Below are 27,384 nucleotides of genomic sequence, written 5' to 3'. Positions count from 1 at the left end.
GAGGCATAAAATGAAGCCACTCCAACAAGCTACTCTCTTCTTTTTAAATCTTTTAGAACTTAGAAGTATTGGTTATCAAAGACATGACTGCGATTAAATTGCGATTGTGATAAATTTACTCTACCTCATTATTGTATGAAGATAGTTTTTCTTAAGCCAAGTGATAAGTAAATTCTTTTTTCTCATAACCAATTAATTTCTTGAGTTAGGTCATTGATTTCAAAAGACAATTCTACCCTAAAATATGTCTGAGCTAAGGGTAGCCATGATCGGATATTCTAACTCTATAGATTGATGAGCTTATTAACACATTAACTCACAAATTTTTGAATCAATCACATGGAATCATCATGTTCATGCCTTGATTAAAAAAAAAAAAAGGGTCTCTTCGCTCTACTTTCTTGAATCCTCCTTTTTGATATGTCAAAAGGGGGAGAAGTTTATGAGATTCCTTTTTACATCAATCCTGAATTTTTTTTTCCATCGGTTTTTTCGTAGTGGTTTTCCATCATCAAAAAGGGGGAGATTGTTACAAACTATTTTCATGGCTTATGTTTTGATGATTGACAAACACTATCTCTCTTGGACTACTTGTTGCTTCTAACTTTTCAGGAATCGAAGATCGGACGATCAAGAGGAAGCCAAGTCCAGGATCGCATAGGTTTAGGGTTGAGTCAGTCTGTAATTTTATTTTTCACCTTTTGAGTCTTCTTGTAATAATCAAAAAGACTGATGCTAAGTAACCTTCACACACAACACTTGAGAGGCTTAAAAATTCTGTTTTTGCCCACATCGGCCGGCCGATATTTATATCGTCCGGGACGATCGGCTTAAAACAGAAAGTCTAAATTAAGGATTCTTAATTAAGGCAGCCGACATTAACTATCGGCCTGGACGATACGTGTATCGGCCAGGACGATAAGCTCAAAATAGAAAGAGATAGCCGCCTTAGACAGTTTAGGCATACTGAATTTTAAATTATGTCCAGGACGATTCCAGGATCGGCCTGGACGAAATTACCAAATTATGCCTTAATTGATCAGGAAATCAAGGGAGTAATTAAGGATAATTGATACGATCATATCGTCCAGGACGATCGTGAGATCGGCCTGGACGATCAAGCCAAATTTTCAATCGGCCAGGACTGTTCCCAGGGCTATGCTCAGGACGATTTAACTCTTATTTGAACTAATCGGCCAGGACGATCGTGAGATCGCCTGGACGATCAAGCCAAATTTCAATCGTCCAGGACTGTTCCCAGGGCTATGCTCTGGCCGATCTTCCTTGATTTGTATTAATCGGCCAGGCCGATGTCCATATCGGCCAGGACGATAAAGTCGGCTACTTGCAATTAATGAGCTCCTCTTGAGCTCTTCTATTTAAAGAGCTCTTCTTCAACGTTTTAAGAGACCTTTGGTTGCTGCCTTGACCTGAGAAGACCTTGAGGAGAGAAAGAGAGAGAGGGAGAGAGAGAGGATCTTGTGAGGGGATTCACAGGGTTGCTCAAGATCGCTCTGCTTGTCTTTCGCTGAGTTTCTCGTCCGTGGAAGGGTCGGTAGAGGTAAGGCGTTTTGCTTTTGGTTGTGGTTCTCTGCCAGCTTCAGGAGGAAGCAAAAGGAGGTAGGTTCTCGCCTTGCGGGGTGGCAAAAAGGAGTTTCTTGTGAGGGCTTCTCCGCCTAGCTGTGGGGGCTAAAGGAGTCACGTTTTGTAGTGCAATACTTGGAGGGTGCCTCCAAGGAGTGGACGTAGGTCTAGTGACCGAACCACTATAAATCTTGTGTTCTTATTTTTGCTTCCGCACTTTTAAATTCTGCATTTTGTTTTTGTGGTGTGATTTGGTTTGAGAATTTATTTCTTTGTCTTAAGAATTTTTAAAATACCAATTCACCCCCCTCTGGTTAGCTTGGGACTAAGTTCAGTTCATAGGGCTTAACATCCCGAACGAACTTTCAAACCTCCCTCAAATAGAGGGGACTGTCAATTTTTTTTTCAGGTGCTACAGGTTTTCGGCGGCACACCGGCGGTTTGGCCGCCGGAAACTTCAATACCGGACAGCTGATTTATGCCGCCGATATTTTATATAAACCGACGGTATTAACCGATGGTTTACCGACGCATGCTGACGGTTAATCGAATGCACGCCATCCGCTGTAACCACCAGTAAGCCGCCAGTGTAGGAACCGCCGATGCGCCGTTGGTAAAATGACCTGCGGCGAAACGGCCGGAATACCTCCGGTACAGAGCTGGGTAAGGACCGGCGGTATAAGCCGCCGGAAGACCGTCGGATAATAAAGCCGCCGGCAAAAATCGCCGAAAAGCTGCCGGTAATATTAAAAACTGCCGGTTTTAACATACAAGCCGCCGGAAAAAACCCCGGTATAGTGTCATTTTCCTGTAGTGCGGAGTGTTGTTGGAACAAAATGCTTTTTCAAAAATAAAATGAAAGGCTCTAGTGTAGTGGTAAGAAATAAAGCAAGATTAGTGGATAAGGGGTATAATAAGATAGAAGGGATTAACTTTGAAGAGAATTTTACCCCTATAACTAGACTAGAAGCTATAAGGGTGCTACTAAATTTTGTCTACTTTAAGGGATTCAAATTGTACCAAATGGATATTAAAAGTGTCTTTCTTAATGGGGTAATAAAAGAAAATGTGTAATTTAAATAAACCTTGAACTTTGAAAATTCATAATTTTTAAATGATGTGTTCAAATTAAAAAAGGTATTACATAAACTAAAACAAGCACCTAAAGTCTGATATGAAAGGCTAAGCACATTTCTACCAGATAGAACATTTGTTAAGGGTAGCCTAGACACCATCCTATTCTTCAAAAAGATAGGAAAATAATTACTCATTATCAAAATCTATGTTGATTATATTTTATTTGGGGTCCTCTGATAAAAATTTATAGGATGAATTTTCTAAATTAATGAGTAAGGATTTTGAGATGAGTATGATAAGAGAACAAAACTATTTTCTTGGATTTAGTATAAGGCAAAAGGATGTTCAAATTTTCCTTATTAAATCAAAATACATCAAGGACATCGTTAAGAAATATAAAATGGATAAGGCAAAGGTAATAAATACTCTCATGAGTTCTATGCTCATTTAGATAAGGACTCAAATAGAAAATCAATTGATCAGAAGAAATACAAAGGAATAATTAGATCACTTCTTTACTTAACTGCTAGCAGACGTGATATTATATTTAATATTTATCTTTGTGCTAGATTTCAGGCTGACCCAAAAGAGTCTCACTTGATTTCTTTTAAGAGAATCATTAGATATCTCATAGGAACCCAAAACTTAAGAATCTAGTATCCAAGGCATATCACTTCCTTTGAAATTATAGAATATTCTGATTTAGATTTTATAGGATGCAAGGTTGATATAAAAAAATACTTTTAGAACCTTCCAATTTAAAGGATAATCTTCATTCTCCTGTTCTAGTATAAAATATAACTCAATAACCCTGTCCACTACTAAAATAGAATACATAACCTTTGAAAATTATATGGCACAAGTCTTTTGGTTAAAGCAATAAATAATGGATTTAGGACTACTTGTAGGCACCATTCTAATATTATATAATAATAATAGTACTATATGTATTTCAAATAATCCATTCTAACACATCAGGACAAACCACATAGACATAAGGCATCATTTCATTAGGGACTATATCACAAAAAGGAGAAATATAGCAACATCATTTACCCACTGAAAATAAACTTTAAAATATCTTTACAAAACCATTGGCTTAAGAGCACCTTAAGAGCCATCTTAGGTGTCATAAATATTCATCCTTAAAACTGGATACTTTGAAAATGTGAAATCTAAATGTTATGTTATTATTTTCTATTATGTCTTTTAGTGTTTTATATTTTTGCTTTTGTACATATGTTTGTTTATTAAAAAAATACTTTTAAAATTTAAGAATATGATCACTACTCACTTCTGTATTTAAAAAATAAAAATCTTACCTTATTTTTTTATAATATCATGTAAGCAGTCATTGGACCAGCACTTGAAGTCACCACCTCCCCCACCATAACCTGATCAGGATCCCTCCTTATTTTAGCTTGTTCTAATTTTTTATCCTTGTTTATTATTGTACTTTTTTATTTTTTTTCCTTTTTTTATTGTTGTTTCCTCCTTTTTGTGATGTCAAAAGGGGGAGTAACATGTTGTTGGTAGATTCTATTTTGTTCTAAAATATTTAATTCCATGTTTATCTCTTTATATTAGGTGTTTTATTATTTTGTGTTATTTTCTTATTCAAAAATAATAATAATAAAAACAACATTTCCCTTATTTTTTAATGAATTTACTTAGTAAGGGGGGCTTAGGGAATAACAAAACACTTTTGAAACGTAAACCAAGAATGTTTTATATTATAAAAAAAGGAGAGATTATTACAAATCTAGACCCATGTCTTATGATTTTATTGATAACAATCATTATTAGATTTTTTACTATGTCATCTTCTGATAATTGAGTTTATTGTATATCTGTTTTGCCCTGTGCTAACATTTCAGGTCCATTATTCATTTGCAACTTCGATCTGCTCAAGATTGGGTAGATTAGAATTAAAGTTTATATTTTCAGTTTTTATGTACTTCTTATCTTTCTTGAGTCAATCATGCATTTTGGTGGATCCTAAAGCTGAGTAACCTTGCATACATACACAAGGGCGGGAGTTAGAGAGTTAGAAGAAGATGAGTTTTTTGAAATAATCATATTGTACAATTTACATCATACTAGATGAATAGTTAACGAGAAAAATCATTAGTTAGGATACTTTTATTAATTAAGATTGATTAAAATTATACTTGACGATCCTTATTGTATAAGATGGTTAATTATAATCATAAAAATAGCAGCCAATCATAATTTAGGAAATTTTTAAATTTTAATTTTGTTTCTAATTATACCGTACAATATACATCACACTGTTCAATATATAACAATTATGCCTAAATTGATCCTATGATTAGGGGAATAATTATGGTTAATTTTTTTAATCAAATCGTACAAGATGATTGGTAATGATCATACTGTACGATCTGAACAAAGCATGGGATGGTAATTTATCATCACCTATCGTACAAGATGAAATACCCTCAATTTCATATTATACAACCCGAGCGATACGTGGGACGATAATTTATAGTCGCCTATCATACTAGATGATCAATACAAACTCTTGAATTGATCTTATTGGATGATGTAGTTCATACTATCTAAAAGGGCTATTTTGTACTAATCATATAGGATGATCAAAAGATCATACTGGATGATATTAAACGACATATTGAAATTAAAATCTTTTCGAGAGGCTCTCTATTTAAACTATCACCAAGATATGTTCAAGAGCTTTTGGCTATTAAGTGTTTGAGAGGGAGTATAGAGGAGTTTAGGAGAGCTTTAGGAGAGAAGAGAGAGAGAGCTTTTTGTGAGAGAGAGAGTTGTGAGGGATTCACAAGGTTACTCTAAGAAAGATTCTTGACTATCTTCTTCAAGTTTCTTCCTTGATTATTTGGTTTCTCCAGGGAGACATTCTATAGCACTAGGTAATGGTTCTCCTCCATCACCTAAAGCGTGAACAAGGATTCAAAGTACTCTTCCTTCTTTTAGAAGGAGAAAAGAAGATTCGAGGTACGCTACTATCACCTTGAGGGTGTGAAAAGCTTCTAGTTCTCCGTCGCACTGGGTTAGTGAAAGTGATTTTATAAAGCCTTCTCTGCCTTGCTGTGGGGTAAAAAGGAGACACTTGTTTTAGTGCAATACTTGAAATGGAGATTTTTGGGGAGTTGACATAAGTCAGGTTGGACCAAACCACTATAAATTTTGGTGTGTTTATTCTTATTATTTTTCTCACTTTATTTTTTCTATGATTAAATGTGTGGTTGAAAGCTTAGATCTTTTTGTTATTATGGCTCCCACAGCGAGTGATAAAATTGTTCGATTTCATATATTGAAAAAAGTTATAAAAACATTATCTTTTTTTAAGGAAATTTTTAAATTATCAATTCACCCCACCTTTTGGTTAACCTCGGGCTAGTTCTTTGAAGTTTAACAATCTTCAAGAACTTTCAAATGGTATCAGAGAGGGAAACTAAATTTTAGAAAATTTTGAAAAATGATAAATGATTAAATTTAGAAATCCTAATACTGCGAAAGGATATTCAATAACACGGCCACCATTATTTGGTAACATTCCTTTTGATTTTAGAAAAATTTGCATCTATACTTTTCTCAAATCAATAGATTATCACACGTGGATGTTAGTTTTTTTTTTTTTTTTTTTGAAGATATGCAAATTGCATTAATGCATAAAATATAATGATACAAAGAAACCTAAGTGATAGCTAATATATCATTATCCTTGCTTATCGAGTCAATAACACTTGATGGAAGTTCACCAAAAATAATGACCTCCAAATAAAAGTTACCTAAGAGGGCATAATGAGAACAAAAATCCTCCACTCTATTACCCTATCTAGAAACAAAATAAAAATTTACATTATGAAAAATATTAAGAAAAGAAAAATCCATGCGGTGAACTTTGTTATTCCGATTAGTCTTCATCACAAACTTATGCAAAAGCTTAACCACATTGATGTTGTCTCCTTTAATAATAATGCCTTTCTTCTCTATAATCCAATCTTGTATTACTTTCTTGAAGTCGAAAATAGCAATTAATTCCAATAAAGAGATATCCCAATGCAATAATTTCGTTCCATACGCGAGCACAATTTTCCTTAGTGGTCTCATAATACTTCTGCTATGATTGCTTCATTAGACTGTATTAATGAAGCATCAACATTCAATTTAATCCAATTTGTGGGAGGGGGAATCAATTTTTTGACAGCACCAAATGCCGATTAGTATCCTAGTTATTGCAAATTGAAAAAAGAAAAAGAGGTTGCACTGAAAAAGACAGAACCTGAGCTGCTATTGTAACTGAATTAGGAACCTTAGATCCATGCATAAAGAAATTTCTAATTTTCCAATTATGATATACCAAAGATAAATACAATCTTACTGCACCAGAACTAGATAAAGCCAACTTTTTCAAATTCTTCAAACATTGAGATAGATTATTGAATCTAGGTAGGTAAATACCCCATTTATTCAGCGTATCAAATATTTCACTTAGCTTTCTACAATGAAAGAAATTTGATTACCATCTTCTTCTTCGAAACAATCACTCAGACACCGTAAGAATCTCAAAGTTTTCTATAATTTAACCAGCAATACGTAGGTAAAGAATTATTTATCAATCTCCACTACAATATTTCTTTTAAAGAATTATTTATCCAAAACTTGCTTCCACCCCTCCTATTCGACACTACCAAGTTCTCTTAGACTACAAAGCTTGCCTAATGCATAATTGACACAATTGAACTTGACTACGTACAGATCAATGAAACTGTACAACCTTACTTTATACCCATCAATCAGAAGGGGACATATGTCTAAAGTAATGTATAGCATTGTATAGTTGATATGAGTAGCATTATATATATTTTTTACTTGTTTTCTATATTTCCTTTCTTATAACCCTCTTAATCATATAAATAAGAGTTGATGAAAAATAGCTGGAAGACCTTTTGCCTGACATTATGGATACTTTGCTATTTTTGATACACCTAGTTTCTTGAGCATTCTACAAACTTTCCTCAAATTTCAATGCTATCTCTAATCTCCATTCTCATAGGTTCAAGCTCATCAGCTTCGACCTACTTAGTATGGTTTAATTCCTTCCACATATAAATTTGGATCTAACACCACAACCCATTATTTTGCTCAAACTTGAGGTTTAGTATAACCTCTTTTGATAACTGTAGAGTGATGTGTAATTTATTGCAAATATTTTGAACAATGCTTTAGATTGCATAGGATTTAAATCAGAGCAGCCCCATCCATGGATCATAGATGATGATCAGCCAATCTTACTTAACATCTTTTAACTATTTTTCAACCATCTAACTTTAACCCACCTTCAAACTAATTTTTCACCAGCTTTCCAACTACGCTTAAAATTTAAAAAAATTAAAATGGTGCAAAATATTGTGAATCAATTTATGAAATACCTGTTGAGCTACATCAATGAACTTAGAACTGAAGCTAATACTTACATGAACTCTTCCTTCACTATGTAATATTCCCACTCATTCTCTACGATACCCAAGTAATTGCCCTGGCACCAAACCAATTAAGCAAATGAAAATTTTACATCCAATAATTATTTCATTTGTACAAATTGCAATCAATAATAACAAAATATAATATATATATATATATGTTTCCAAAAGTTGCGTACATTTGATCAACTCTCAAAGGAGTTGCGGCCAACGAAATATCAAATGGTCCCTAACTAACATTTATTGATACTCAAACATTTACAAAACTCTAGCTTGCATTAGTTGTCCTTTAGGCTTTGTTTGGGATGACTTTCTTACTGTTTCATAAAGCAACTTTCTAGTACAAAAATCAAAATTTTTATACTAAAAAGTACTTTATAAAGTTGAAAGCAAGTCGTCCCAAACGAAGCCTTAATCTATACTTTAGTCCACATACCATTCCACATCTCACAAGAAAGTTCCAAAAGCCATTGCTTCAAGTATCAATCTCTTCAACCCTGCAACCAAAATAACAACCACCTCATCCTTGTCAAGGCCCAAGGGAACTGGTCTGTGGATTTCTAAAAACAGAGCCTGTTTATGGTTCTACTCTAGATCAGCAGTCTAAAGAGATCTCAACTTCGAGCATGGCTTTAATGTGGCTGAATTGTATCACATCATGTAGCCTCTAAGCTTATCAGCTTATCAGCTTTACCCCTCTGTGCAGCAGCATACAAGGAAGCAGCTTTGTCGACAGAGCAGCCTAGAGTCCCGCTGTTCTCCTGCCCCTGCTTTGGGCAATGGGGCGTCATATCATCCCAAAGGTCTCCATTGTTTGAAGAAATACTGAGCCCTAGAGAGTCTCTCAGGCTGACAGATTTCAGGAAGTATCCATACATTATGAAAAAGGCATAACGCCGGCCAAGTTGTAGCCTCTTAATTTTAGTTGTAGTCCAATTTCCAGCGGAATCGCCTTTTCCCTGCAATCTGAGAATGTTTGAGAGGTGTTCTCTCACCATTTCCAAAAGCTCCATTCCATGTATTGATCCTAGTTCTTGATACTTTGATTAACATATGTCAAGCTTACCATTACTTGCGTATTTAGATAAGTTGGGGACCACGGGGACGTTGATTTTAGAGAAGCTGTGCACAACTAGCATGTACATGACGTCCTCAGTAGCATTGGTACTCAATTTCTTTCATTTCTGGTATCCTCCGGAGATTCACCGTTAGAAACAGCTGGGAGTTAAATATTTTAATTTGGAGATAACAGGAAGAATATGATGTAACAATAAACCCACAAAGGAAGATTTGCATTTTAAGAAGAGCTACGCTATCGTTCAATGATACAAATTAACATAGTAGTTACGTGCACATAGCCAGGCCAAATTTTCAATGATACAAATAATATAGTTACATTGCTCATTGTCTGATTTTCCAGTTCAGGAATACGATCAGCAACATCAAAAGAAAATGGGTCCAACATAGCAACCTAGAAGCGAAGGGGCCAAAATAAATAACTCACGAGAAATTGACCAACCTCTATAATAAGCATTTTCACTCAGGAATTTTTCACTTTTTTAAGTGTTTGATGGAACCAATGAGATCTGCAGCATTATAAAAATCCAACATGCTGAACTAGCCGTATCCAGCATTAAACAAATAAAGAAAACCTTTCACTTTGGAAAAGGCAACCAACGCGACTAAAGAGGATGAAGGGTGTACCAATTGCAAATAAAAAATTAACATGCAATAATTATTTCATTTTTACCAATTGCAGTTAATAATCCCAATATTTAAAAAATATATATCATCAAAAATGTGTCGAATAATTCAACTAAACTGTTTCCAAAAGTTACATGTACATGCGATCTACTCTCAAAAGAGATGCGGCCAACGAAATATCAAACGGCCCCTAACATTTATTGAATCTCATACATTTACAAAACTCTAGCTTGCATTAGTCATTAGTTGTCTTTTAATCTGTACTTGGAGTCCACATACCATTCCACATCCCACAAGAAAGTTCCAAAAGCCACTGCTTCAAGTATCAATCTCTTCAACCCTGAAACCAAAATAACAACCACCTCATCCTTGTCAAGGGAACTTGTGTCTGGATTTCCAAACAGAGCCCAGCTATGGTTCTCAATTAGATTAGCAGCCTCAAAAGATCTCAATTTCGAGCATAGTTTTAATGTGGCTGAATTGAATCCCATCATGTAGCCTCTGAGCTTATCAGCATTACCCCTCTGTGCAGCAGCATACAAGGAAGCAGCTTTGTTAACAGAGCAACCTAGAGTCACAACATTCTTCTGCCCCAGCTTTGGCCAATGAGGCCGTGATGTATGGATCATTTGATCCCAAAGAAGGTCTTCATTGTTTGAAGAAAGACCGAGTTCCAGAGAGTATCTCAGGCTGACGGATTTCAGGAAGTACCCATACATTATGGAAGCAGCATAAAGCCGGCCAAGCTGTAGCCTCTCAATCTTAATTGTAGTCCAGTTGCCTGTGGAATCACATTTTCCCTGCAATCTGAGAATGTTTGAGAGGTGTTCTCTCACCATTTCCAAAAGCTCCATTCCATGTATTGATCCCAGTTCTTGGTCCTTTGATGACCATATGTCAAGCTTACCGTTAGTCATGCATTTAGATAAGTTGGGGACCATGGGGACGTTGATTTTTGAGAAGCTGTGCACAATTAGCATGTACATGACCTCCTCAGCTGCATGCTGGCACTTAATTTCTTTCATTTCTGCAATCCTCCTGAGAGTCATCGTTAGAAGCAGCTGGTAATTAATATTTTGTAGATACCAGGAAAAATATAGATGTAGCAATACACCCACAAAGGAAGATTTGTATTTTAAGAGAAGCTATACTATCATTCCCCACAAAACAATGGGAATGTCTACTTAATAAGAGAACTATATAAACAAAATTTAAAATTGCTAAGTGCATGGCATGGAAAGAAGGGGTCAGGAGTCATGAATGTCTAGTGTTTGCTTCTTAAACATCACGTCACGTCGATCTCTAACTATATACACTTATGAAAAAACAGCACTTCAAAACGAGGGAATGTTGATTCCTAACGGAGATAAGATGACATTGAAGAGGAGTACAGGTCCTCCGTCAAACAAGTATGAGCTTCTTTATGCGAGGAATTCAGTTTCTGGGTAGCAAGTCTCAACTTTCACTTAGCAATGTTAAAAAAAAAAGGTCGTAGTTCCACTTGCAACATAAATTCGGAAACGGAATCAAAATTTTCGGTGATACAAATTAACATAGATCATGCACATAGCCTGGCCGAATTTTCAATAATACAAAATAGCGTAGTTACATTGCTCATTGTTTGGCTTTTTAGTTCAGGAATATGATCAGAAAACTACATGAAAAGAAAATGAGTTCAGCACTGTAACCTAGAATCAAAGAGCCAAAAAAAAAAACTCATGAGAAAATGGTCGGCCTCTACAAGAAGCATTTTTTGCGCGGGATTCTTCACTTCTCGAAGTGTTTGAACCAGCAAGATCTACTAGCGTTATAAAAATGTAGCTTGCTAAGTTAGCCTTTTCCAATATTAAACAAATAAAGAAGGCTACCTGCCACCTTGGAAAAGGCGACCAAACATAAAGGAGGGCGAGCAAACCTCTCCGACTAAAGAGGATAAAGGGTATATCGAAACCTCCAAAAGAAATATTTTTGCACTGGGTTTTCTTCACTTCTTCGACTGTTTGAAGGAAACGGTGAATCTACGAGTATTATAAAAATCAAGCTTGCCAGGTAAGCCTTATCCAACATTAAACAAATAAAGAAAGCCACCTTTCACTTTGGAAAAGGCAACCAAAAAGAAAGGAGAGCAAACAAACCTCTCCGACTAAAGAGGATAAAGGGTGTGTCCAAATCCTGCAACATAATTCGGAAACGCTATCAAAATTTTCAATGATACAAATTATCATGGTTCATGATCATAGCTAGGCCAAATTTTCAATAATACAAAATAACGTAGTTACATTGCTCATTGCCTGGCTTTCCAGTTCAGGAATATGATCTGAAAACTACATAAAAAGAAAATAGATTTAGCACAGCAACCTAGAATCAAAGAGCCCAAACAAATAACTCATAAGAAAATGACCAGCCTCTATAAGAAGCAATTTTTGCGTGGGATTCTTCACTTCTCCGAGTGTTTGAACCAATGATCTGCGAGCGTTGTAAAAATGTAGCTTGCCAAGCTAGCCTTTTCCCGCACTAAAGAAATAAAGAAGCCACCTTCCACTTTGGAAAAGGCGAGCAAACATAATGGAGGGCGAACAAACCTCACCAACTCAAGAAAACAAAAGGTGTGTCCAAACCTCCATAAGAATCATTGTTGCACTAGGTTTTCTTCGCTTTTTCGAGTGTTTGACGGAAACAGTGAGATCTACGAGTATTATAAAAATTGAGCTTGCCAAGTAAGCATTGTCCAACATTAAACAAATAAGGCCACCTTTCACTTTGGAAAAGGCAACTAAATAGAAAGGAGGGCAAAAAAACCTCGCGGACTAACATGACTACAGCTCTGACGACTAAGGTAGTAGGATCTGGTAAATTTGTTGCTGTAGGTGGTGATGCAGGTGAGCCTTGGGAGAGTGGACCTCTCCACCGACTCGATGACCTATCAATTAATTTGAGGATGATGCCCAGCGGAAGCGATGCATACTTAAGAAGTGGCCCCTATTGGCGTTATGGTGGCCTCCCGTGGAGCTAAGCAGACACCCCCAATAGCTGAAGGTAAGAAGAAAAATTATCTCTGATATTTAGGGTGAGCTTTGTCAAGTGGATGGGTGTCTGATGCAAATGAACCAATGATTTCATGAAATTCAAGCAAGCTATCCAAGCATCCGCTAAGAGAGCTCAATGAATTTTCTTTGACACAATGGGCACTTGGACTACACACAAAGACAATAGTCTTATATGACAAGCTCTTAATAGTTCCTCTGTGTTTTCTTAATAAGGAATTTTTAATTGCTAATCCTACACTTTTAATGATAGGGGTGCCTCTTGCATGCAACACTTAGATTGTCAAGCCTTTAGTAGTAATGAATCACACTATGGTGGGCAGGTAGGTAGATAGAGACAGAGGAGGAGGCACCTGCCAAGGAGCAAGAGGATCCAACCTCTAAGGTGGCAACAGAGAAACTGCTCTATTCATTATCAATAGGATTTTTCAATTATGGGATTCCTCCTCAAAGGTCGATGTTAGACCAGTCCATTGGACCGATCCAACCAGTCCACACGGGACCAGCCCAGGCGGGCAGAGGCGAAAGTTTCGCCTCTCCTACGTATGCCGATAGTACCGCAACATTACACATAACATTTTAGGAAGAATTTTTGAGGGATTTAGGAGAGAAATTTGAATGTAAGGACTGTTTAGGGATTTCCTTTTGGATTGTATGCATTAAATAGTTTGTTTTCATAGGGTTAGGGCATCTTGAATTTGAGATCTCTTAGGTTTAGGTTTTGGGCTCTAACAGCATCTAAAGATTTGGGAGAGATAAATTCTGCTCTCAAATGGAGAATCAATTGTATCTTATATTTTCTTTCGTTAATTTTGTATTCTTGCAATAAAATTCTTGTTTTTCTATGATTTTTCATTGTATTTGTGAAGATTTCTCACTGTCTTTTCGAAATTGATTGCATTTACTTGATATCTTCAAGTGATTTTTATCAAATTTGTATCAGAGTAGATTTTGGGACTGTTTAGGGGAGTTTTTGGAGAAAATTAGTGGCTGAATTTTAACCGGAAGAGGGCTGTTTTGTTGTTTTTGAAATTGAGATTCAGATTTTTGAGTCCAAGAAAAATCAGGGCATCGATGGCGGCTAAGAAAGTGGATGTTTTGAAGGAATGATTGGAAGGGGAGATCAGACAATTGAAAACTGAAATTTCAGATCTCCACGCTAAACTTTCAGATGTCAAAAGTCAAATTTCAGCCATCCACGGAAAGATGGATGGGAATTTTTCCAACCTGAGAGAGATGTTGAAGAAGTTGCTCGAGGGCCAATCCAAAACGGCATCATCAAAGGCGAGAGAAGCCTCCCATAAACCAGGAAGTGGGGAAAAAATTAATCCAATAAGTCAAAGGGAAGATCAAGAGCTGGAGATTCAAAAGGGAAAAGAGAGAATATCTCTCCTAGAGCCTGTTCCTAGGGAGGAGACGAGTAGAGAGCATGAGAAGAGGCGTGAGGAGGTGAAGCATGAAAAAAGTGGTGCTAAATTTCAGAGAAGAGGGGCGTAGTTTGAAAGGAAAAGGGATAATTATGACCGAAAGGGGGTTGGAATTGAAAGTTCGGGGATTTATTATGATCCAAGGGGTGCAAAATTTGAAAAGAGAATGTCAGAATTTGATGAATTGTTTGGGTGTGAGTGCAAAAGGGATGATTGAGACACTTGGGGGAACCTCCGTCTTGTGGAACGGAAAATTATGGAGGGAACGGAGGCGATTCGAGGGTGAGGAAACTAAAAATTCCAATATTTGAGGGAGAGGATAAGCATCAGTGGATCTACAAGGTAGAAATATATTTTGTCATCAAGGGGCTGACGGAGGAGAGACTAATGATAGTGGGCCTATGTTTGGAGGGGAAGGTTTTGGCTTGGTACCAATGGAGGGACATGCGACGACCCATACGGAGTTAGAGGGAGCTCAATGATTGTTTGATAATACGTTTCCGAACCGACAGAGAAGGAGACTTCTACGAGTAGTTCTTTGCCTTAACATAGGATGGTTCGACGATGGAGTACCTGGAGAGATTCAAGTACCTTGCTAGCCGATTGCAGCGCCTTCCTGAGACGGTACTAGAGGAAAATTTCATGAAGGGGTTGATAATAGAGATTCGGGCAGCACTTAGAGAAGAGAAGTCTCGAGACTTGGGCGAGGCTATGTAGTTAGCTCAATTAGTGGAAGATCAGAGGAACTTGGAGAGAGAGATAGGAGGCAACAGCTCAAGAGGTCCGAATAGGAGGATCACTACCTTTCTGGCACCCAAGGAGCCGACACTGGGTACTTTTTGAGAGACTTTAAAGGAGAAGACTGTAGGAGTAAGACATGGAGACAACTTCAAGAAGCTCACAGAAACTAAATTACATGAGAAAATGGTGAAGGGGCTCTATTTTAGATGTGACAAGAGGTATACGATGGGGCCCAAGTGTAAGGACCGGAATCTTCAAGTTTTTACCGTTTGTGATGAAGAGGGAATGGAGGAGAGTATCATCTTTACACCTTACAGACAAGGTGGATATTTAGGAGGAGAGTATTATTAGACTGGTCCATTGGACCGGTCCGCACGGGACCGGCCCAAAAGGATAGAGGCGGAAGTTCCGCCTCTCCTGCGTGCCAATCGGACCGCAAGTTTCCATATAACATTTTAGGAAATATTTTTGAGGGATTTTGGGAGGGAAATTTGAATGTAGCGACTGTTTAGGGATTTCCTTTTGGATTGTATGCATTAAATAGTTTATTTTCCTAGCGTTAGGGCATCTTAAATTTGGGATGAATTTGAGATCTCTTAGGTTTGGGTTTTGGGCTCTAGCGGCGTCAAGAGATTGGGAGAGATAGATCCTCCTCTCGAATAGAGGTTCAATTGCATCTTGTATTTTCTTCCGTTAGTTTGTGTTCTTGCAATAAAATTCTTGTTTTTCTTTGATTTTCCGTTGTATTTGTGGAGATTTCTCGTTGTGTTTTTCGAGATTAATAGGATTTACTTAAGATCTTCAAGTGTTTCCTATCAGTTGATCACTTTGGAGACTTTTGCCAAGCGAGTCACCATCCTTGAGAAGATGATGAACCATCAAGGTGTAGTGGGAGAGCTGGGTGGCTCTCAAATGGGTACCATCTCAATGGTGAATGCTCAATTCTAGGACTTAGCTTAACCTACAAGCTAAGGTGGCAATGAAATGTGGCCTGATGAAGGCGAGTTCCTTTGTAGAGGGATGAAGCTTCATTTAGAGTCATTAGAGAACTAGGGGAGACTTAGATTGTCATGCCATTTGAGATGGCTAATGACCCACTATGTAGGGTTTTTTGTGGTAGCTAGTAGTCACACACTACTTTTGTTTATGGTAATGTGTAAATGTGTCTAATCCAATGCAAAAGTGATAAAAAATTTATATTTGGGAGACAACTTTACTTCTATTGCATTCTTTTTTTAATTATGCGAGTACCTTATTTATGATGTATTGATAAGTATGATGATTTCTATATCGAGATAATGTCTAGTCTTATAAGACCACAAAAAGTGCTACAATTATGACATTATGGAAATCTCTAATGCATATACTTTGAACAGTGAGTAGCACATATAATATTTTTAATTTTGACTTTTGTCCTTTACTGCCATGAGCAAGCTATTATTCATAGGTGGAGAGTTCATTACTTATTCATGAAATTGCAACTTGGGGCAGTTTAGTTACTTCACTATAAATGGAACTTCTTGGCGAGGTACACAATAAGCGACCTATGGGCAAATGTGTGGTACGTGATTATTAGTGATTACTCATTAGGATAAGCGAATAGGCAGCCGCCAAATACACAAGCATGATGAAAATCTATGGATGAGATCTACATATTTAAAGCGGATTTAATTTGTACCTCGATATTTGTGCATCTCTTCTTCACAATAAATGCCCCTCGATAGAGCTATATATTATATTTTCCTTGACCTCCCTAGTCCTTAGAATGACCACTCATAAAACATGGCGACTTTTTGCAAATGTGTCACTGCTTTTGCATAATTTGATTGCTTGCAAATATATAAGGAGTTAGTTAATTTCGCCAACCTATCTTCCTCGCTTGCTGCTTCGGGAAGATCACACTTCAAGTGTGAACTCCCACAAAGGATGAGCATTTGAACATATTCTACAAGGAGTTATGCATCCCCTACGACAATTTCAAGCTAGGGTTGGGACAACCCTTCTCCTACTTGTTCCCATATATCCTGGATTTCCATGGAATTATCCTAGCTCAGATACTACTGAATTCCATGGCGAGTGTCATCTCGTTCATTGTCTTCATGGTAGAATACAAGCTTCCCTAGATAATGAACCTGTTCTAGACGGTGAACTTATTCCACTGTGTTAACTACTAAAGTCTTGTCCATGATGATGAGGATGACTACACCGGTGCATAAGGCGAAGTTTGTTTTTATTAGTAGCTTGGTAAACTAGTTTGTGTCGACTGTGCCAATCCCTTTGCCAAAGATGACCATCCCTACACTTAACGAGGAGAAGAAACTGAAGTGCCTTAGCAGGAGTCACTTATTACCAAGCATCACCTCCCCTACTTACACTACCTACACAATATATTTTATAGTAAGGAGCTTTGCTTGAATTTTTTTTAAAATTTTCTTAAACTTTTCTACTCATCTTAGTATTTCTTCCTTCATGTGTAGATGACATTCAAAGGTGCGATTTACTGCAAACCCTATAGTGCTGAAATACCTTGGCAAGGTCTCTCCATTAGGTTAGGGGGAGAGGACGACAAGGAAAAGAAGTCCAGCCCTTCAGGGAGACCCCACTAAAGGAGATAATGAGAGAAATGAGCCACCCACCAAAATGACGATAATAGATGTGGCAATGAATAAGAAACTACAGATACTGCTCCCCACAACAACAACAACATGGTCGGCTATGTGGGATCCGAAAATTCGGCCCCGGCCTCCGCGCCGTTTTTTTTCTTTTATTCGGCGAGGGAGTTTTAACCGATAAGTTCCGGGGTAAATTTTGGAAGGCAGATGGGTTTGTAGACAAGACACTACCCAGAGATTTCGCCCTCATTTTGTGAGGACTTTATGATCTGAGTTCTGGTTTCTTATAGGCGCAAGCCCCTATAGTTAATTACCCATCTCAATCATGAGAGAGAACTTTTGATTAAGGCTAGTCGTCAATCAGATTCGTATAGAAATACGTGCATCTGGCATATAGTAGTAGCATAGGTTTGGATATTGAAAATTGGGTTTGAATTTGGGTATTTGAAAAGTTTGGAAAATTTGGAGATTGGAAAAATTGATATTTAAAATAGAAACTTCACCATCTTGCACTTAAAGCAGATGGTGGGGGAATGGATGATAGACCCGATCAAGATCCCATGGTTCCGTCATCCCGGGCCATCGTGGTCCATGGTCTACTTAATCAGAGGAGGTAGTCGACCCAACCTGACAGAAGGATCCTTGTCGGCAGCCATGGGTTGCTTCGTCAAAGGGGACCTTGTAGACCTGGGATAGGTATTTGCCTAAGGGGACAAAGTTAAATCCACCTTAACTAACAGAGGGCTTTGTGCCCTATCAATCATATCCTATTGATTCATATCTCAAGGATTTAACGCCACTAAAGAGCGTATTGGCTCTGGCCATAACCGCTATCTGTGGTGCCATTTGGCGGCAAAACCACTCGGTTCAGAGGTCCCCGGGTCATAACCGTTTATCCTGCGGTGCCATTTGATGGTGAAACCGCCGGTTAGAGGACACGTACCACATCCTTACTGGCAGGAGATTGTTTAATAATGGATCCTAGTGATATTTTCGACTAGGCATTTGGCTCTTTGTGAGCAGAAGTAGATTTTGAATTTGTCCACCTCGACAAACTGTTGTGGAGGGTGGATGAATTTTGTTTTAAGTGTTAATGGATTTATTTCAATTTTAAATATTTTTGGAATTTTGGGATTTTTGTGGAGTTTTTTGGGTTTTTTTGGATATTTGGAACGGCGTTGTAAATTATTTGTGAACCCCTCTGATTGATATAAGCAATCAACACGGCCATCATCGGGGTGTTCGGGGTCATTTCCATTTAAAGCTTGAACCTTGTCGACTCTGTCTGGCTGTCGGCAGAGGATCGGGTTTCGTAGGCTTTATGTCTTTGAGAGTGAATTCTCTTAATTTTAGGTTTTTGAAGGCCTAATATGAATGTATTAAAACAAATATTCTGGTCGCCACGACCACATATTTGTTTGTTGGTTCGAACCTTGTCGACTCCTATTAATCTATATAGAATTATCGGGTTCGAACTTGAATTCACTCATTGACCCGCGCAGCATCCCTAGACGTCACGTGTGTACCAATAACACGCTCGTCGGGGCCCATGAAGGTATTTGGGGGAATTTTATAATTGAACCCTGTCAACTCCTTTTATCTACTTAGAATAATCGGGTTCAAGTTTAATAACCCGCGCAGCATCCCTAAACGTCATGTATGTACCAATAACACGCTTGCCGGTGCCCTTGCGGGTTTTATAATTGCTTTTACCCCTTTTAGTGTATCTATGTGTATACAATTTATAGTGCACGTGCAGAGGTATTTTGAATGTATTTGTAGACGCCTTATGTCCGCTAGTACGAGCGTTGCGGATTCGGTGGTGTTGAGTTGTAGATTGTAGACGCCTTCTGTTTGCTTGCGTAAATGTTGCAGATCCGGTGGCATGACATTGTGGATTGTAGATGCCTTCTGTCTGCTTACATAAGTGTTGCAGATCCGGTGGCGTCGAGTTGTAGATTGTAGACGCCTTCTGTCTGCTTGCGTAAATGTTGCAGATCCGGTGGCGTGGCATTGTGGATTGTAGATGCCTTCTGTCTGCTTGCGTAAATGTTGCAGATCCGGTGGCGTCGAGTTGTAGATTGTATACGCCTTCTGTCTGCTTGCATAAGTGTTGCAGATCTGGTGGCGTGGCATTGTGGATTGTAGACGCCTTCTGTCTGCTTGCATAAGTGTTGAAGACCCGGTGGCGTCGAGTTGTAGATTGTAGACGCCTTCTGTCTTTTCTTGCGTAAATGTTGCAGATCCAGTGGTGTGGCATTGTGGATTGTAGACGCCTTCTGTCTGCTTGCATAAGTGTTGCAGATCCGGTGGCATCGTTATTTGAATGTCATGAGGTATTTCCTCATCTTGACATTGACTCCCCTTTCTCAATCACCAGGGAAGGATCTTTCTGAACTTTGGAGTCAACAACTGCTGATTTGGAAAGAACTCCTTTTAGGAACTTCGGTGTAGCGGACTCGTTATTTTCGGTGTTTGTAGACACCAGAATAGTTTTCTTCTCAAGTATGGAACTAAGAAGAGACTTTGGAACACCAGGAAGTTTGGTTCTAATTTGTTCAAACATTTCCTCCCTTCTACCAGGGGTATTCTTTTTCGTACATCGAGTTGCCCTTATACCCGACATACTAGCAGCGTCTCAATCACCCTTGTCACGGGTGGTACTTGTACTTGTGTCCACAGTGGTCCGCTATATTTACGATGTATCCACTATTGTTATCCACAAGTGGGTTCGTGCTCATTTGCAGGGATCCATTGTATTTGCTACGACCCCCTAGAAGTATTCATAGAAGAGTCATTTACATCAGTATCATATCCACCTTTCACCTATCTCAGGTGGTCTGATGTCTGGATTTGTTTGTAGAGGATGGGTCTTTGACTATCTAGTAGTAGTGTTGCCTTCTCAATCAACAGGCACTTGTGGGGATTGTTGTAGGAGTTCGCGCATCGAGATCTTGTAGTTTGAGTTTCCTCGTGTGTGATCCAAGTTTCAACCTTTGCATGCGTTGAGTCCAAGTTCAATTTCATTCAAACTTGAATTCATCAAGTTTACAAGTCCTCGCTTAATGTCGTATGGTCTGAGTTCGAGTACGAGCTCAGAGTCTTTGTCCAGACCAGATGCAAGACTGAGTCCCTTCGTGTTCTTGAAGGTTCAAGCTTTTGTTCAAGTCCCCTACAATCCAACTCAATTACTCGTTTGAGTTCAAATTGCTCAAGCCATTAATGTTCAATTAGAGTCCAGAATGCAAGTTCAAGTATAGGTCCCCTGCAGTCCGAGTCTTGTTCAAATTTTAGTGTATTCCACACTTAGTTTATTTGCATTTGAGTCCGAGTGTATGTTCAAATGATTGTTCAAAGTCTTCTGGAGTCTTTGCAGGTACAATTTCATATTCATATTGACTTGAATTTGATTTAAACTTTGATTTCGTTTCATTTGAGTTTCGATCTTTAGAAATCTTTTAGAATTTTGTTCTGATTTAGGTCCCCAAGTCTACTATTCTTGTTCGAGTACAAGTCCTTTATAGTCCAAATCAGATCATCGTGCCAGTTCAAATGTTCAACTTGAGTCCACATCTTTATTCTCTTAAAGTTTCAAAACAGGTCCGAGTAGAGTAATATTTCACCCGAAATTTCGGCAGCCTCCCGACGTCTCCCCCGTTTAGGGGAAAACTACGAGAAAACTGGGCCACCACTCGACACGCATGCCGAGATAAGAGAGAAAACAAGGGTTCCGGAAATTATACCTTTGGGATCGGCGGACCAGCAGTGGAGGATACGGATGTCGAGGCGGGTGAGAGGATCTTTTCTTTTATTTTCTTTTGTTATAATTAATATTAATAATAATAATTATTAGGTAATTATAATTAATCATTAATTATAATTAATCAATTAATCACAATTATAATTTAATAATTAATCAAAATTAATTATAATTAATCAAGCAATTATAACTAATAATTAATTGCTAATTATTAATTAATCCTAATTAACTAATTAATTCTAATTATAATTAGATCATAATTAAAAACAATTAGCATTAATTAAAATGAATCAACCCCCCTCCTTTCCTCTTCTTTTTTTGTTTACGGGATCCGGCCGAAGAAACTCGAATGGGAGAAAGTTACCTATACAGCCGGCGAGCTACTGGTCTTGGCTTCCGATCCGAAGGCAAGGAACGTCGACGAAGGGGCAAGGTCGCACGACCACAAAGGAGCCGGAGATGGGGCGTGAAAAGGGAGAAAGTTTCTTCACAGCTGAGCGGCTCTTGTTCGTGTTTCCGATCGAAATGTGTAACTTCCGATCTTCAAAGGAAAGGAGCGGGGTCGAACAGTAGCGAGAGAGGGAGAGAACGGGAGAGAGAGCTCGGGAGTCAGGGAGGAACAGAGAGAGCCAGCGCGCGCGAATGACGAGCTCGGTCTCATTTTAATGCCGAGCTCGATCGTGCGTGAAGAGACGTTGGAATGGCTTCGACGTGCAAACGACGTGGCTACGATGTGCGACGTGGGAGCGGAAGATAGCAGGTATAGGATTTGAAATTTCTTTTCATTTTTTTTTTTTGTTCTACTTTGCTGGCTACGGGAAAGGGTCAACAGGCTACATGAATCCTTTTTCGCCATTGTGTCCGGTTAAAAAGTCAAATTCTCATTTGAATCTAATAAAGAAAGATCATTTCTAATATTTTCTAACCAAGTCTTTTTAAGTCTACCTCTACCTTTCTTAACATAAGTTGAATATAATACCTTAACTTTTCTAACCGGGTCATCAGAAGGCCTCCATTTAATGTGACCAAACCATCTAAGGCGGCTCTCTCTAATCTTATCTTCCACTGGAGCTACTCCAACCTTTTCACGTATATGCTCATTTCGTATCCTATCTCTAAGGGTCAAGCCACTCATCCACCAAAGCATCCTCATCTCTGCAACACTTAACTTAGTATTATGCTTCTCTTTTAATGGCCAAAATTCAGCACCATAAAGCATTACATGTCTCACCACCATCTTATAGAATTTTCCCTTAAGTTTGAGGGGGACTTTTCTATCGCACAATAAGCCCGATGCAGTCCTCCACTTCAACAATCCAACTTGAATTCTACTGATAATATCCCCATCTATTTCACCATCACTCTGAACAGTAGAATCAAGATATCTAAAACGTGTACTCTTATTAATGACTTGATCGCTCAAAGTCACAATCCCCTCAGTAGGTCTATTGCTACTAAAATTACACTCCATATATTCAGTTTTAAATCTACTCAAATGATAACCTTTAGACTATAAGGTTGACCTCCAAAATTCAAGTTTACCTTGAACTCCCTCTCTAATCTTATCAACAAAAAGAATATCATTAGCAAAAAGCATACACCAAGGTACATCCTCTTGCAAATGTCTAGTGAGAAAATCCAAGACTAAAGAAAAAAGATATGGACTTAAGGCTGATCCTTGATGTAATCCAACCGAAATAAGAAAATATTTGGTCAAACCACCTTGTGTTTGAACACAAGTAATAACTCTTGCATACATATCTTTAATGATTTGATGCGTTATTAACTTTTTTCTTTTCAAGAACTCTCCAAAGCACTTCTCTTGGAACTTTATCATATGCTTTCTCTAAATCAATAAATATCATATGTAGATCCTCCTTATTCTCTTTATATTTCTCCATTATACCGCTCAATAAATGTATGGCTTCAATAATAGATGATGTAGACAAGAAAGATAGGGGACCCTATATTTCTTGAACACAATAGACACACAAGAAGAAATCTGACACAATGAGTAGAACTTAAAACAAATTTTATTAAATAAACGCTAACGACCCAAAACTAGACAAACACAACAAAAGATGCTAGGAGATTTTAAAGAAATAAAAAAAAAAACGCTATCCTCAGACAACCGTCAGAGCGAGTTCCTCACATGCATCGAATTTGTAGGTTAAAAAAGTAAAGTGCATAGAACTAGCAAACCGATGGTCCACCACTGCAAGACTGTCCCAAATGCTTCCAAATCAACCAAGATACGACACCCTAAAGTTGCTTCACTGTTGAGAAGAAGGATACAGATGGAGTAGCACTTGCGGAGAAACGAAGAGATTAGAAGCCCGAGAAGAAAGGGTGGAAAGAGCCTGCAGGATTTCCGGAGGGGATGAGAAAAGAAGGTTGGAAAGAGCCCGCAGGATTTCCGAATAAACCCGCAGGTTAATAGCAAATATGCTCACAAATATCAACTAACTTCCTTCACAACATTTTCTCATATTTATAGGCAAGAGAGAGGAATACCAAGAGTCACATGTCTTTAATTTCCATTAGAACCAAAGCATAATAGGCATAGAAAACTTCCCCCAAAGCTCACGGATAAACTCCCAAACCAGGAACCAAGGAGACAGCCACGGGAGACGAGGGAACCACACGGACCGAGAGCCACAGCCACGGGAAACGAGGGGCGGTCACGGAATAAGGAGCCAGCCATGAGATCCCAAGAGGTAAAGCACAAAAATCAGCACCCCATAATGAATTCAAAGCATAGAATTCAGCCCCCATTAAATACAAGCCACGGAATCCCAAGAGACAAGAAAAAAAGGGGAAGGGGAAGGGACAAGGCCACTCCAAAAGTAAACTTCATAATGAGGTACCTTTTGAGAATTAAAGAGCTACTAAACTTCAGCTCAAGCAACTTAGAGAACAAGCTCAAAACCGAATGCTCCAAAACAGCCAACCCGTGAACCACCAGCAGCTAGGGACCAATCGAGCCAGCAAACCAAAGGTCTACCAAGTCATATGCACTACCTACCATGATCATTGGATGCTTTCCCATCATTGGATAGCTATAAAAGAAAAGAAAATAAAATAGAAAACAAAATATACTATTGTTCAAATAAAATAAAAAGTACATAAATTCTTGATAGCATCAATAGACCTACCCGGCATGAATCCAAATTGATTTTGAGAAACATTAGTATCGCGCCGCAACCTACGCTCCATGATTCGCTCCCATAGTTTTAAAGTATAACACATTAACTTAATTTCTCTATAATTCGCACTCCTGTGCATCACCTTTATTCTTAAAAATAGGAATTAACACACTCATTCTCTACTGATCTGGCATCTTTTTAGTCTTCAAAACAGTATTAAAAAGTTTAGTAAGCGAAGAAATTCCTTCATCTCCTAAGAATTTCCACATCTCTATTGGAATATCATCAGGTCCAATAGCTTTTCCACACTTCAGTTTCTTCAAAGCCTCTCTAACTTCGGTTTTACTTATACGCCGATAAAAATAAAAATCTTTATTTTCATTTAGGGTGATAGTCACTAAAGTGAATCATATTTTCACATTTTCATTAAAAAGTTTAGCAAAATATCTCATCCACCTTTGTTGAATATCATCTTCTAAGAAAAGTATTTTTTGATCTTCATACTTAATACACTTTACTTGAACTAAATCCTGACTACTCCTATCTCTTTATTTGGCTAATTTATACATATTTCTTTCTCCTTTCTTAGTATCTAATCTATTATATAAATCATTAAAAGCTAAGCTCTTTGCATCGCAAATTGCTTTTTTAGATTCCTTACGAGCCACTTTATAACTTTCTCAATTATCAGAATTTTTACATCTAAACTAATTTTTATAACAAAACTGCAAAAATAAATAAGGTATCTCCTCCGGTGAAAAGGATTATCATTGATGAGAAGGTGGTTAAGAAGAAAGTTGAGGAGGTTAGGCAATCCAATAATAGTGATGTGTCTCTATAATTCATGGTGCGACTTAGTTATAGTTATCTTTAAGTGAGACTGTATTTGACAAGTGACGGTCTTATTTGGTGATCGTGCAAGAAAGTCTAGATGACTTGTTTTACACTTTTCTTCCCCCTCATTTTTCTTCTATTTTTTTTGCATAAGAAGCTAGCTTGTTAAGCTCATTATAAAGCCAAAGCAACACAACAAGGATAAAGGATGCATCCTCACTTGAGTGAAGCCTTCTCTTCTCCTTAGAGCTTTAACACTTATGTAGGCCTTTGACATTGAGCCCTCGGTTTTCTTATAGGGAGTAGTCTGAGTCGCTTTTTAGCTGGAGACTGAATGAGAACTCAATAGGTTTTCATCTCAGTCAGTAATCCTCTATATAATTGCACGACCAAGTGAATCATGCTAGTGAGCCTCATTCCAATTATTATACACTCAAACACTATTGAGTAAACAAAACTATAGTTTGGCGAGTAAGAACTTGCTCCTAAGACTTTATAAACCAACTCGCCTATCTAATCTCCCAAAGCGTTCACGGAGGGCAACCATACTAGATAGAGGAGTTCATTATTTAGCTTCAAGGGAATACGCAAGTTCCCCAAACATTATTTATTTTTAAAGGCAAGCTCTCAAGCCTAGATTTAATTAGATGTTAATTCAAATGAACTCGTCCATATCAGACTTATACATAAACTATAAAAGACATGAAATGCACAAAAATTCTATTTTATTAGGGAGTTTTCAAATATATTTATATAAGAAGAGGAGAGAGTCCTTTATAGGTAGAAGTTCTTCAAGTCTCAACACTCCACGTTCTTTGTACTTTTTTCCCTTAAGTATGTTTTTAATTGATATGCTCCTAGGCCAACTTATTATTTTGATCATGTATGGGTCTTCCCAAATTGATCCCAGCTTGCCAATGCAGATTAACCAACAACATTATTTGCCATTTTTAGACCAAGCCGACAAAGCGGAATGCCTTCTCTACTTGACATGCAAGTTAAAGTACTTTGTCATTCATCTCTTCACTTCTTCCTGTCTGATGATGGCTTGTGCTCTAAGTTCTTCCAAGAGGTCGACGACCATCTTCAGACCTTGATGACTCTTCATCTCCCACTCATCGAACTCACCTTCTCTATAGTCACAAGAGACGATCACTCACTGGCTATACGATTCAAGCTTCATTAGAGATAGTGCTTCAACACCATGGGAGAGAGAATAATGTTTTTCTAGTAGTTGAGGAGAGAGTTGTACTTAATACCCATAAGATAAAGGGAAGTGCCTCCACCCATTTACCACTTACACACTTCACCTTCCTTCTAACGAGGTTCAAGATTTCTTTTTGGCTGCTTTAATCTGCATGTTTTTCTGGGAATAATGAATTAAGGCAATTTTGAGACAAATGCTTTGTGACTAATAAAAATCTTTAAGGCTCTTTTCAATGAATTAGGGTTCATTATCACTGATTGTGAGAGGTAAGCCATTTTTGTAGGTTGTCTTTCCATTAAAAGTTCCTAACAACGGTAGAGCTTGTCAAGGAGAGCGCTTTGGCTTATATTCACTTGATGAATTAGTCGACCATGATGAGGATGAACTTCCTATGTCCAATAGGTAGGAATGGCCCTAAAAAGTCCATCCCCAACATGTCGAATGGCTATGGGCTATTGATGGGTTGTAGATTGTTAGAGAGTTGCAATTGTATGAGGGCAAATTTCTGAAATTTCAGACACTGAAGGAATCTCCTTGAGAAGTTCTCTACATCTTTCCTAAGGGTTGACTAGAAATAACTTTACTTTAAAATTTCACGGGTGAGTGTCCTTCCTCCAGAATGACTATCACACTAGTCTGAATGAAATTCCTTGAGCACAACCTCCTCATCCTCCCAGACACATCTTAGATTGAGTGAAGTCACCGATTTCCTAAATAACTCCCTTCCAATTACAAGTTACCTAAACACCTTTATGTTAA

The 27,384-nt window shown here is 37.9% G+C and overlaps 1 protein-coding gene and 1 pseudogene across 1 annotated transcript in view; both read right to left on the bottom strand.

Moving 5' to 3' along the window:
* Positions 1-8,432: 8,432 nt before the first annotated feature.
* On the bottom strand, positions 8,433-9,615 carry LOC110093221 (annotated as a pseudogene).
* Positions 9,616-9,909: 294 nt separating this feature from the next.
* LOC110093220 (UV-B-induced protein At3g17800, chloroplastic) overlaps positions 9,910-27,384 on the bottom strand; it is a 55,565-nt gene continuing 38,090 nt past the window's right edge. The window contains exon 3 of the mRNA XM_020818037.2: positions 9,910-10,892. Within this exon, the coding sequence (XP_020673696.1) occupies positions 10,097-10,892 (796 nt within the window). The 3' untranslated portion in view covers positions 9,910-10,096. The remainder of the gene's footprint in view (positions 10,893-27,384) is intronic.

The sequence above is a fragment of the Dendrobium catenatum genome, unplaced genomic scaffold, assembly GCF_001605985.2.
Source record: "Dendrobium catenatum unplaced genomic scaffold, ASM160598v2 fragScaff_scaffold_665, whole genome shotgun sequence".
Taxonomy (NCBI): domain Eukaryota; kingdom Viridiplantae; phylum Streptophyta; class Magnoliopsida; order Asparagales; family Orchidaceae; genus Dendrobium; species Dendrobium catenatum.
The sequence above is the reverse complement of the archived record's forward strand: the minus strand, read 5'-3'. Positions and strand labels throughout refer to the sequence as shown.